At 38.5% G+C, this 13,586-nt stretch overlaps 1 protein-coding gene across 5 annotated transcripts in view; it reads right to left on the reverse strand.

Moving 5' to 3' along the window:
- Positions 1-13,586, reverse strand: part of nid2a (nidogen 2a (osteonidogen)) — a 154,559-nt gene that overhangs the window by 57,255 nt on the left and 83,718 nt on the right. For all 5 annotated transcript variants that reach the window (XM_060933647.1, XM_060933646.1, XM_060933644.1 and 2 more), the window contains 4 exons: positions 10,221-10,349; positions 8,298-8,423; positions 7,805-8,041; positions 4,759-4,974 (listed from right to left, as the gene is read on the reverse strand). In XM_060933647.1, coding sequence (XP_060789630.1) covers positions 4,759-4,974; positions 7,805-8,041; positions 8,298-8,423; positions 10,221-10,349 — 708 coding nt within the window. The remainder of the gene's footprint in view (positions 1-4,758; positions 4,975-7,804; positions 8,042-8,297; positions 8,424-10,220; positions 10,350-13,586) is intronic.

Genomic DNA, 13,586 nt, shown 5'->3' on the forward strand with positions numbered 1-13,586 from the left:
AACAGGCTTAAGGTTAAAAGTGTGCATGGGACTGATATCCCACGGGATGGAAAAAAAAAAAAAAACTTATTAGCAGGAGGTTTTTACTTTCATTTAGGTGTGAACAATTAGCAAGATATAAAGCGTATTCATTCATTCATCCTTAGAGCCTGCCTGGTCAGAGTTGTAGTGGTTTAAATTAGCCTATTAGTTTGTTTATATTTTGTGAATTAGAACCAGCTAAATTTTGAACACCATATCATGGACAGGAACAAATAAAAATAATAATGACATAGTCAGGATTGGAGGCACAGTGGTGCAGTGGTTAGACCTGTCGCCTCATAGCAAGAAGGTTCTGGGTTTGAACCTCATGGCCAACTGGGGTCTTTCTGTGTGAAGTTTGCATGCTGTCCCTGTGCCTGTGTGGGTTTCTTCCCACAGTCCAAAGACCTATTGATTAGATCAATTGGCTACTCTAAATTATCCATTGGTGTGAATGGTTGTTTGTCTCCATGTTAGCCCTGTGATAGATTGTTGGACCCTTGCTTGAAATTAGCTGGCATTGGCTCTAGCTTCCCCTGTGACCCTGATGCATAACTGGATGAATGGATAATCAGGATAAAAAAATCAAAAAACCCAAAACAGTCCTGCATGTGACCAGTTATGGACTTGAGTGATGTAGCTGAGGTTGAGGAACTGTCAGAGCCAGAATCCACAGTCTGTGTTGCCATTTCTACCTTTAGGTTTTTTCCCCTCACTTCGCATTTAAATCTGAATAAAGATAAAGATACAGATACGGATATTTGGCACACTAAAATATCCAGATATGAGACAAACTGCTGAAACTAGATTTCAGGGCATAAACTTTCTATTTTTGCCCATGAAGCACGTGTCACTAATCAATACAGATATGAAACTCTTTTAGTAATGTGTATGGACTGCAGCATATATCATGGTGTTTCATTTGTCTTTTGGTGTATGGTATTCTGAGTGTAGCATATTTTACCAGAGTGGGCTACTGGGTCTGAAAATACACAGTAATGTAATGTTTGCTGAGAATCCCCCAGGGTCTCTTAGACACATAGGGGACAACACTGTTCTTTTTAATCTTTTTCTGGTGTTCTCTGGTGCTATTTTGACAAAGATTATCTAACAAGCATGCATGCCTTTTATTAGGACTTAGTATTTATGGGCACTTTCTTTGCCTAAGTGTTTAGAGACCTTATAGCACAGGGCTGTTGAATTCTTAACCCATTCACCCGGCCTTATATGGTGGACCCTTCACAATACTTGAAGGCTGTTTAATTAAAGTTTATTTTCAAGTTGCATGAATTTCCCTTAAAGAAGAGAGGCTGATGATGGAACAATGGTTTATAGCTGCTGTACCAGAACATATCATGAACTAACTTGTCTCATGGATGTTCTACAACATTAAATGCAACTATAAATGGTTAAAAAAGTGTGATGTTATTTGAAAATAATCAACTTTGAACTGGCAGCAGCAAATTTGCTTTATATTGGGATGCATCATAACAATCTGTCTTTGATTATTTTCCTTTAACATCACACCCCTCATGTATTTTTGGGCTTCCTGTAAGCATTCACAACAGCATGGTTGGAAAACACCAGATCACTGTTCTATTTATCTTCCAGAGTGAACTTCATGTAGCTTCCCATGGAATTGTTCTATGAAAGGATATCAATTTTATACTAGCATTTGAACCACTGCTTCCATATGTGCAGTGAAAGTTGTTGAGGGTTTTCTTTTCAACATCTCCCAATTAAAATGAGTTAGAACACTGATCGACCCATGATTTCTGTTGAAAAGGGATATCCTTGAAACTCAAAATAAGATTTGTTCAGAGATTGTTCAAGAAAAGAACATCTTTGGTCTAAATTTGAGTTTTATTCTGACACCCTATTGTTTCAGCTTCCTTTGTACATGGTATGTAAGTGAACAGTGATGTAAAATTGTGATCAAAGTTAATGTCTGAAGTGCATGTGACTGTCAGGTGTCTTACAGAGTTTATGCAACTAAGCTTCAAGCTGCTTCTCCACAGTAAAGATGGCCATACAAGGTCTGACTGATGGTTTTGTACATTGTTATTACACTCACTGGCCACTTTAATAGGAATTTGTTCTTGATTCTAAGATTCCTGTTCTTGGATGGCAGGAGTGGAACCCAATATGGTCTTCTGCTGTTGCATGCTGAGATGCTTTTCTGCTCACCATGGTTGTAAAGAGTGATTATATGAGTTATCATGTCCTTCCTGGCAGCTTGAACCAATCTGGCCATGTTCCTCTGACCTCTCTTATCAACAAGGCATTTCCACCCACAGAACTGCTGCTCACTCAATGTTTTTGTTTTTCACACCAGAACTCTAGAGACTGTTGTGTGCGAAAACCCCAGGAAATCATCGGTTTCTGAAATACTCAAACCAGTCCATCTGGCACCAACACCCATGCCTCACCTCTGTGGTTCTGATAAAGCTTGGCTGTATGACATTTTGTGATTTGTGGCACAACAGGAAGTCCTGTTTGAAAAGGGACACAAGACTCCATTTTGTGAGAATTTCAAGCATTACAACTTCTAATTTCTTTGAAAACTAACAGATTTGAAAAGTTCAGCTTTAGCTGTTTTAAATGTAGAAGCCTGTGGCAATAATGATTTAAAAGGCATTTTTAAACTGTTTGAATTACAAAACACATGGATTAGTATGAATGGCAGATTAGTTGAAATATTGGAGAAATTTTTGAAATTTGAAGTCTGAAACTATCTTCTGCTGGAAGGCTACTTCAGCATGATTTATGATTTTTGGCATAGATACTGTTATTGTTGTAAAGGACACGCTGGAAAAATGAACTATATATACTTTGCATAAAATATTTGGGATGATCCTTTTTTTTGTCTGTGGTTGTGAACGTGGAAGGCTAAAATAAGAAGGCATTTCTGACTGCGGTGAGAAAAGTACACAGTAGCATGCCAAGCATGGTCATGTTACTAAGTGTTTTCATTTTCTACCATATAATCTACTCAAATAGAGCATGGGATTGAGTCTTTGTAATCAGCTCCATACTGTATTAAAGCAATTACTCAACTAGCTAATTAGGAAATGAGAGTATGACAGGCTGCCAAGATGGCACTACAAAATACTGTTGACTGTTCACCAAGAGCTAGAGACTGACTTTCAGACAGGGATGGTAAGGGTCAGTTTCACCCTTATAATCCACACATTAGAGCAATCACTCAAATTAGAGGAGCCTAAGTGAAGGGCTTATTTCCAAAACCTGCTAAGTCCAGGTTAAAAAATGCACTAAAGTATTAAATGAACCAAAAATCTTGCCCATCCTAATCAGTAAGTGTTATGATCAAAACCATTTAATTTCAATATTAGGAGCCTATGTAAAATTTATTTTGCTTCCAAAATCTGTTAAGTCCCAGAAGCTGTCAGGTTCAAAATTTGCTAAGTCCTTCAGCCAATTGATTCTGTTCTAGCGAGTCACGTGCATAAGATTGCTTGGTTTGTTTTGAGGGGGGGACGACACGGGACATGCAGATGATACAGTAGCTTGCTTGAAGATTATTCTGAGGCAGTTAAGCTATCAAATAAGTTTTGAAAATGTGTACGATGCCCAGAAAAATCGCAGAACAGCAACAACAACAACAAAAGGACTCTAATGAACATTTTGCTTAATTTAATAACTGTTAAAGCATAGACCTCTGAAAGGAAAAGAGTACAAGGATTGCTTTCTCATAATAAGGTCATATGTCTTTTCAATGATTCTTTATGTAACATAGGAAGCCATGGCTTAAAGGTTAGAGAAGCTGCTTTTGGCCCAAAAGGTTGCCGATTTGATTCCTTGGACCAGCAATAATGGCTGAACTGCCCTTGAGCAAGGCACTTAACCTCCAAATGCTCGCCAGGCTGTCCACTGCTGTGGATATATTAGGGTCCTGTTGTACATTGCTCTGAATAAGAGCATCTGCTAAATGCCTCTAATGTAGTATGGAGATTAAAATATTTAATTAATGTGTCTTACAAAACTTTGTTGCAGTTTTACTATTGTTTTAACATTAAATAAGTTAATTTTAATACAAGCCTTACTAATAACAGACCACAACTCATCTTAGATTGGCACAATCAGGTATTTGGCTCATATGACATTGATATAGGCCTATTCAGTGATATACACTGTTGCCCATTATTAGGGTGAATTTCAACAAAAATTACACAGGCTTGATTTGAGTAAACATATTTGAAAACTATATGTAACATTTTCTCACTCACCATTTTGAAAATGTGTCTGAAATATCTCACTTTAGTTATATGAATGTCAGTTACGTAGGTCCACCATGGCACAAATATTGAAACTGTAAATGATGAGATGAAATTTAGATTTTTCTCTAATTGTACTAAAAATGATTTCCAGGTTTTGGAAATCAGCTCTTCAATTGGAAAATTAGAATATGACTAACTTTCAGGATTACAGTACATCTCAGAATGCTGTTACCAGTTTGATAGTGACTGAGCTGACTCTTTTTAAACAATATCGCTATTGAATTCTTGGTTCTGATTGGTTAGATAGTGTTTTCTATAACAGCATGGCTAAGACAGATTACATGTGTTTGTGTTACTATGTTATCATGGAATAACTGGAGGAAGGATGGATATATGGATGGTTACACACACAACCCAAAAGTCCACAACCTTGTGCCAATTACTCAAACTACAATACATAAGACAAAATAATAATTAAATAAAGATTTTATGTGATTACCTGGAATGTCGCAGTTGGTAGGTGGGGTTCCAGGTGGAGTACGGGTTCCTGCTCTCTCCTGCCCCCTACTGTCCACACACCAGCAGTGTCCTGTAGAGCCATGACACTGTAGAGACCTGTAGCGACCCTCCTCATCACACTCAGGGATGAATGCTCTCACGGCTACTCCATCCTGCATCCTGTCTCTCTGATGCTCACAATGAGTTTTCGGACGTTCTGAATGAAAGAAGAAACAGCAAAAGATAAAGGATATTAGATGAAAAACATCCCCAATGAAAATAAGTACAATAACAGAGAACATCCTAATGTGCTGGAATAAAACAACTCTGTTCCATTTTTTTAATTGTTTCTGTGCCTATGTCTAAAAGGGAAAAATCTGGTGAGGTAGATCTCATCACATTCTGACAGATACAAAAGCTGAGATTGGCTCAGTGACTGTTTCAATCCCCCTGTCTACGTTTAAAAAGGACCTACAGAGTTTAAACATCTTGAAGTTGTAGATGCAGTACTTTATATAAGATGGATAATCTTATCGCAGTGGTGATTGGTCAAAAAGGCAACATCTTGTGGGTTTATTTAGAGAGTCACGGAAACAGGAATATCTGAATACTACTGATCTGAGAATACACTTACTGAAAAAAAAGATAATATATTTACTTTTGCTTTTACATCCAGAGTGACTTACAGAAATGCTTTGCAATCTCCGTTAAAAAAAGATCTTCCTGCTAGTACAGCTACTGTAGGTCAGGGTCTAAGAATGCTATCCTGCTGTTACAGAAGAGTTAGTATAACATGGTTGTACAGCAACAGAAACTAAAAGTCATGGTTTTTCTCAAATAAGTGATCTTAAGTGCTCACTGAAGAGGTAGATTTTCAGATAACCAGTGACTTAGCTGTTCAGACATCCAGGGGAAGTTCATTCTAACCCTTGCATGTCAGAACAGAGAAGAGTCTTGATGCATGTCTTCCTTGTATCTTGACAGATGATGGATCAAAAGAGGTTTAAAGGGAATGTGCTCCAGAGTGGGGTTTGATAAATCTCTAAAGATGTTCTTCATTCAGGGGTTTAATACATCTACAAGTAACAGTACTAACCATCTTGTAAACAACATACAAGATCTAAAAATGGGCCTCTATTATTTGCTGCAGCATAGAGAATCTTTGTCGTGTCATGGCTTTAAAAATTTTACTCCAGTCTTGGTTGAACGACGTTTTTAAGAATGGATTTTAAAACAAGAAACATAAAAATGGTTCTCAGATTGGCTTTATTCATTCATTCGTATTTAGTGGCTGCTTTATACTGGTCAGGGCCATGGTAGATCCAGAGCTTATTTTGGGAACACTGGGTGTGAGGCAGGAAATCACCTACTAGGGGACACCAATCCATCACTGGGCTGTATAAAGGCCTTTCACATGGCATCATCATAACTGCAAATTTGTTTATGCGGCCATGTTGCCAGCCAAGCTTTGTGTTGGACAACAACCGGCACAAGTGTATGCAAGTGATTGTAAGCCCAATTCAGTAAACATCTACAGATAAACTTGTAGAAATTACATCTAAAAGAATAATGCCAGAGACCTGTAGTGCTTTTGGATGTAATAACAGATGTGGAGATAAGCCTGGTTTAACTTTTCAGTGCTTCCCAGCGAACCCAGAAAGATGAGAAAAATGGTGAGCTGCAGTTAAATGGGAAGACTAGATGATAAAGTATTACTCTGTGTGTGTGTGTGTGTGTGTGTGTGTGTGTGTGTGTGTGTGTAGAACATTTTATATCAGGTTATTGTGAAAGCTCTGTGCAGTGTTAAAATGTATATCTGGATGTAGGCTTTGGATGTGATATACTGTATATTTTATTAGACCTAATGCTTGGTTTGACTAGCAGCATGTTTGTTATGTACTGATAATGTAGATGAGGCTAAGTACCATAAAATGTGCTAGATCTCAGCCTTGGCTTGTTTATTATTATTAGAAGTCCACGTTTGAGCTTACCTTTGTCATAATAAGGTATTTTTCTTTGTCAAGAATTTCTCATAACATTTTGGCATGAAACCTTCCTCGAAATATTGGTAGGTATCTGTACTTTTGCCTGCCTTTAGCATCTCCGGTGTATTTAGAAGTCCCAAAAGGTAAAGAGTTCAGGATGTTGTAGTGTCCCAAATCTGGTAGCTGGATTGCTGAACACTTTTCAAGTGGAATAAATACATTTGTGTGTAAATTAAGAAGAAGGCTTTATTTTTGTCACATGTACACTTAAGCACAGCGAAATTGTATTTGTATTTGACCATCTGAAGCAGTGAACACACACACATGTGCACACAAGTGAGCAATGAGCACACACACACACATACTCAGAGCAGTGTGCAAAATAAATAATAAATAAATACATTTGTGGGTAAATTGTATGGATCTGTGATGCCTGCATGTTTCAGGTTTTGGATGTAATGCAATGCTAGTATAATTCAATTTTTAATTGTTTCAGAGAAATTGTACTGACTGCAGTCATCTTGATTTTCATTATTAACTGTTGCGGCTATGTTTCTTTGTTTGTCCGGCAGTATGGCAGACACTGCATGAAAAACAAAAATCTTTGACATCGGTGAAAGGCCCCTATGCACACAAACACACACATATCAATGCACTCATTCATAGGCATGGACAATTTAGAGTCTCCAATCCATCTATTAGCATGTATTTCAAGGTTGGAGGAAACCGGAGAACCCAGAGACCCACACTGGTTACTGGTTTTCACATAAGGAGACCATGTAAAAATCAGTAACCCAAGATGAGGATTGAAGATAAGCAATTATATTGAATAAGTTTGCACTGAATAAGCTTTTGTGCCAGTGGTGTACCTCAAGGTTCAATCCTTGGCCACTCAGACAAAGGCTCTCACAAAGAAAAATGTACAGTATTTCCTTTAAGGCAAATATTAACATTGAAAAGACTGTGGTATGGATTATATATTTCTAAAGTCCCAAAGATAGAGGTAAAACCTCTACAGCAGTAACTTTCTATGAGAAGGAGTCATGTATCTGGCATGTTTACCTGGTGTGTCACAGTTGGTAGGTGGAGTACCAGGTGGGGTGCGGGTTCCTGCTCTCTCCTGCCCCCTATTGTCCACACACCAGCAGTGTCCTGTAGAACCATGGCACTGTTGAGGCCTGTAATGGCCTGCCTCGTCACACTGAGGGATGAATGCTCCCACCACAGGTAAACCGTCCACTCCACTCTGTGCACTGTCTCTGTGATGCTCACATGGAGTTTTGGGACGACCTTCATCAACTGAGTACAATAAGAAAAAAGAAAAGGATCTAAGACAGACCTAGACACCTAAGAAACATCACAAACACTTGTGCCACTGTATCTGTTCTATACCGGTTTAATTTAGTCCCAATGACGGTTTAATTTAGTCCTAGCTTCAAATGGCTGTTATGGCTCAAGTAATTATACTGCAATAAAGAGTGTATTGAACTGATATAATTGTTGGCATGTTTAAAAACAATAAGAAGTCAAAAGTAATAGATGTTTAAACACAGACTGTGTTGACGGTGACATTGGTAGCCATCGCCATGGAATCCAGGCTGGCATCGGCACTGGAAGGAGCCCACAGTGTTGGTGCAGGAAGCATGAGGATGGCACGGATGTCTTCGGCACTCATCAACATCTGCATTCAGAGAGCAAAACACACCTCGTATGCAAGCCATATAACATCAGACTATAGCCCCTTTCATACATGCACTTTTATATAGGAATACAGTGGAAATTATTCAGGAAGTGGGTAGATCTGAATGCTAGCAAGAGTTGAAATCCAAGTAATTAATTAGAATGTGTCCTGATATTATTCCCAGGAAATTATCAGGAGAGCTCACGCATGAATATCGAGAGCAAGTCTTTATGGCTTCTCTATGCTATAATATGCTGCTACTTTTAGAAGTTGCTGATTTAAATATTAGCACCGTGAGACAGACAGCCAGGAGAAATGTCTTAAGAAGAATTAATTTCTTAATGAACAGCACAGTATGGAATGGCTTATTTATGAGAATATAACCAGTATTTGTTAGCTGATAGAAAAAAATCAGCTTGGCTAGATAGCGATCTACGAGATGGCAAGTGCAATGGAATTGATAGCGTTATTAGCATGAAGGTTGAGGCTTTAGAAGTTTTATTAGCATGTACAGATGAAGTGAAAGAGCAGGATAGACTAAAGAAATAAAGCACTGCTGCATCAGCAGCTTCAGTTAGAAAAAGCGCGGGCTAAATCCCACTTTTCACTATTATCAGCAGGTAGAGTGGGATTGTGGGTAATGTTGGAACCATTCAGCAAAGTTAAAATTGACCCTGTGGATGAAAGAAGGTTAAACTATAAAAATCAACATGGAATTTCATAACAAAAATACATTTTAGATGATGCTGAAGATGACGCTTAATTAAAAAAGAGGTTGTTCAGGCCATTTTCTTTGTCATTGTAAAGTTTCCAGTTGAGAGTTAACATATTCTTCAGCTGGGAGTCTCCCACACACATTCCCCTCTGCCCAGCACATTAGACCATTGTTTCAAAAGTACCCTTCCCCCTTCATCTGGTCCTCTTGCCTCGAGCTACACTTCGGCCCCTTTCACCTACAGACCTTCATTCTCTGCTGCTCTGTGTCGGGCTTTTGTCCAGAACATGAGTGTCTAGATCAACACTGAACATCTGTAACACACTAACCCTTTCTGAGAACACACACCTCACACTGACTTTTACATGTGTGATGCTGACACGTCTATTAGTCCAACAACTCCTAATATCACAGCACTGATTACCCATACAGTATTTCCAAATCCCACATGGATATACAGGAAAAAGCAGCTGGTTTTAGTTTATAGCTGAGGATCAAATCATGCACTGATATAAAGCATTTCTTTCTAAACATTATGTTGGGATTGTACATGGATGTTGGGTGTGTCTCTCAAAAATTTATATGGAGCCAAGAAAATGCATGGGTTCGAGTTCTAGGTAATTTACCTCATTGTAATGTCTAACATGGGAGAAGGAGAAGTATGGTGGCCTGTAAGTGCAAAACACATGAACAAACCAAAATCACAACACCAATACGATCCATATCAGAAGTGTTTAGATTAACTTTGCCTAGTTTGATCAGCTAGTGTATATTGGCTGAAAAGACACTCATGGGATTTGAATTTATGACCTTCTGTCAGTATTTCAGAGTATTAATCATTGAGCCACCACTTTGCCTCAATGTTTTCTATTAGAGGTTACATGCCTGTATATTTGACTTCGAGCTTCCAGTCCCAATGAGACCTTTAACAAAAGCCATATAGCTGAAACATCTGGAACTAGAGAATTGACCAGTGGAAAAAGCACACTTGCCATTTTCGAGTACCAACAGTCCATACAGTCAGTTTGGTTTGTATTGAACTATGTGTAGGAGAACCACAGCATACCACAGCAGACTGTTACCTATACAGGTGCGACTGTCATGTCCATACTCAAAACCGCTTTGGCACTGGCAACTGTGACTTCCAGGCAAATTCACACACTTGGCATAAGTCCCACAGGAGCTCAGACCTTCAGTACACTCGTCCACGTCTAGCAGAGAGAGAGAGAGAGAGAGAGAGAGAGAGAGAGAGAGAGAGAGAGAGAACTGATGTTAATTCTCAGAAACAGAGTGAGTGAAATTAAACCGATAAAACATGTGTGTTAAAAAAGACAGCAAGTAAGCATGTTGTGGATGATTTACAAAGAACAAGGGCATAATTTATGTCATGTGTAAAGTCAGGGAAGGTTTTTCATTACAGGTCCTAAATATTCAGATGTTAAAGAAAGTCCCACAGGAGTTTGAAAACATTGCGTGTTCAGTTTCAATGCTCTTGGACCAGATCTGTGAATGTTTATTGACTATCATGTATGAAATCAACTTTCAAGTCATTGTTTAGAAAGATAAAAAGTTAATGATTATTTTAATAGAGCATAATTGAGTTACTTTTGTATTGTTAATACTTGGTAAATAGTTTCATTTTGTTTTCACTAGGTGGAAATTGATTTCTGTGAGGCAGATTGCACAATGGACACAAAATTATATCTAAAATGATAAACAATTGGCACTGATGTCACCCTGTATTTCGCACCAAAATTGCACGTTCATAAAGCTAAACATTAATTAACACAATTTTGCTCATGAGAAAGACACAATCCTCCATCGACTACCATTTTTTTTGCAGGTGTTATCAAGTGTAGAAACACATGCAATCTGTTAGTGAATCCGGTCCTGCATATGTTAAAAGCTGTTCTGTCCCGGTGTGTGCATGTGGGTCTGTCCTGTCAATCTGGTGGTGGAGAGAAACCATGGACTGCAGTCATGCCATGTGTGATGAGTGAAGGCGGCCAGAGGAGGATCACATCCCTGTGGGAATGTGTGGGAAAAGCTGGAGCTGAGCAGGGAGGCCTGGTTTTAATCACTGTTAATAACCCTGTGTGTCAGACCCCCTCCTTCTCTCAAACTCTTTTTTTTCTGTTCTCTCTCTCACACACACACACACACACACACACACACACACACACACACACACACACACACACTGCCTGATACATACTCAATCCAGCTGGGGAGTGGCATGGAGTTGTAGCAGGTTGTGAAATTGCACTTCCACAAACAATTTGCTTCTAAAACACACACAAACGTCTGTTTTGCTATCTTTTTGTGAAATATTATGTCAGTATTAATCCTGTAGCTGAATAATCCTAGATCTACACTTAACTATAACCTTAACCCCAGTAAACAAGGGTAAACTTGCAGCTTTTGTTGCATATATGGTATTTCTACCATTAAAGCGTATGTAATACCCATACATGTCAACCTATACGGAATGTCCGTATTTTATACGGATTTGATTCAATAAACGTAGTATACGGGCGTATAAATAAAGTTATACGGATTCTTTAAAAAAACTTCAATATTTATTTAGAGCTATAATCAATTCCCACGATAATAAAAGGGCGCATAACATTTACAAACGTACTGTACACCACAGACAGCCAGTAAAGAGTCTTATGAAATTGCGCGTTATCTTGTGGTAGCGAGACTTCGTTCCACTTTTGATCATGCGCACACCGCATTGCGAGAATCCCACCAACCGGGAAGTCATAGACATATAAACATAGACGCCGCCTTCTGCGTAGAATCATACGTCATCCTCGCCGCCATATTGGATGTGGCAAAGTGGAGATTCTTCATCCGTCTCTGGTATAGCGTCTAGACAGTAGCCAAGAATAAAGATGCCTCATTCATGTGCTGCGTTTAACTGTACCAACAGGTTTACTGTCCAAACGAGATCACATGGGATTACCTTTCACAGGTGAGACTGGAAAAATACTTTTCATTGTATTTGGTCATTATAACGTAATTTTACGAACAGATTTTCCTGACTTTGTGGCTAATATGAAATCTCGCGCATAATAGCCGCTCGGTGAAACCTGTCTCCAAACAACGAAGTATTTCCTTCGTAACTACGCTAATAACACTTTGTGTTTTTGTCAAACACTGGAGCTTTGTATTCATTCTTAAGGTTTATTGTTATTAATAGTGAATAAAAAGTACGTAACTGGGATATATCATTGTTAATTATCATTCAAATTTTAGGTAAATTATTTTAATTTGCATCTTATACGGATTTTATAAGGGAAAAACGGATTTTGGAGGTTGGTTATACAGGTTTGATTGACCAAAGGTTGACATGTATGAATACCTCTAAACCACACTTTTTTCCTTGTACAAAGCAACAATCGTTATGTTGATTGACCATGTGTTTTTGAACCATAGCTGATCCAAAAGGCCATAAATTGATGGAAAATCAATAAGATTAGCCGATTTTCAAGGAATATGCCGAGACTCATCTGGAAGTTCCCGAAGGTGTGTGTGATGTCACACATGTAACAATTCAGATATCAATTTCACTCATGTGCGCAGCAATGGTTAGACCAGTCTCAATATGAAATCACGTTTTGGAGAGAATTCTGATAGTGATTGGGATTCTTATGTCGGCTGAAGGGGAAGATGATTATCGAGGATATAGCAGAGTAAATGGTTATCTTTTCGAGCCCCCAAGATGAGAAACTGCCAGTTCACTCGGTTCATGACAATCTTCCTCTGTAGTGCGCGCGAGATGGAGAGATAGCTAGAGAGAGAGATGTGCAGAACGTGGTGGTTACCTTTCATCATGTTTTCCTGAACAAAACTGAAAACAAATTGAATCTTGCAATATTGCAATCTGAGTGCATTTAACACATTTCAGGTAATAATTAATGATGATGATTGAGCGTGCAAATTTTTCTTCCTGTTAAAGTGCATCAGATATGATAAGATCAGATGTCGCGAGCGTGTAAATATTGCGTATAATCTTGTGTCTGGTGTGTGTGTGTGTGTGTGTGTGTGTGTGATAATAGGGGAATCGACAAACTGTCCAAATGTCAGATCAAATGTCATTTATTAAATAAATGGGTTTCTTTTTTGCTCCAATAATTCCCATGTGGTCGTTCTGGTGGTGACGAACATTTCATGAATCAGGTTTATTATTAGTAGACAACACAAAATCTGCCCGCTTCGTTTGTACAAACCTCACCCACTGTCACTTTAGATTTGTGTTTTTTCTCTGAATGTCCTGCTGTATAGGAATTTAAACATCCAAATACAACGCACAATTTCCCATCATTATTTTTTTAAGATTCCAACAACAATATCCAATTTCGGTGAGTAAACAAGCACGGAGTCAGATTAACTGAAATGACCCAGATAACAGGGGTTCCACGTGTGACGTTGTGTGAGATTAG

The sequence above is a fragment of the Neoarius graeffei genome, chromosome 11, assembly GCF_027579695.1.
Source record: "Neoarius graeffei isolate fNeoGra1 chromosome 11, fNeoGra1.pri, whole genome shotgun sequence".
In the NCBI taxonomy this organism is placed as follows: domain Eukaryota; kingdom Metazoa; phylum Chordata; class Actinopteri; order Siluriformes; family Ariidae; genus Neoarius; species Neoarius graeffei.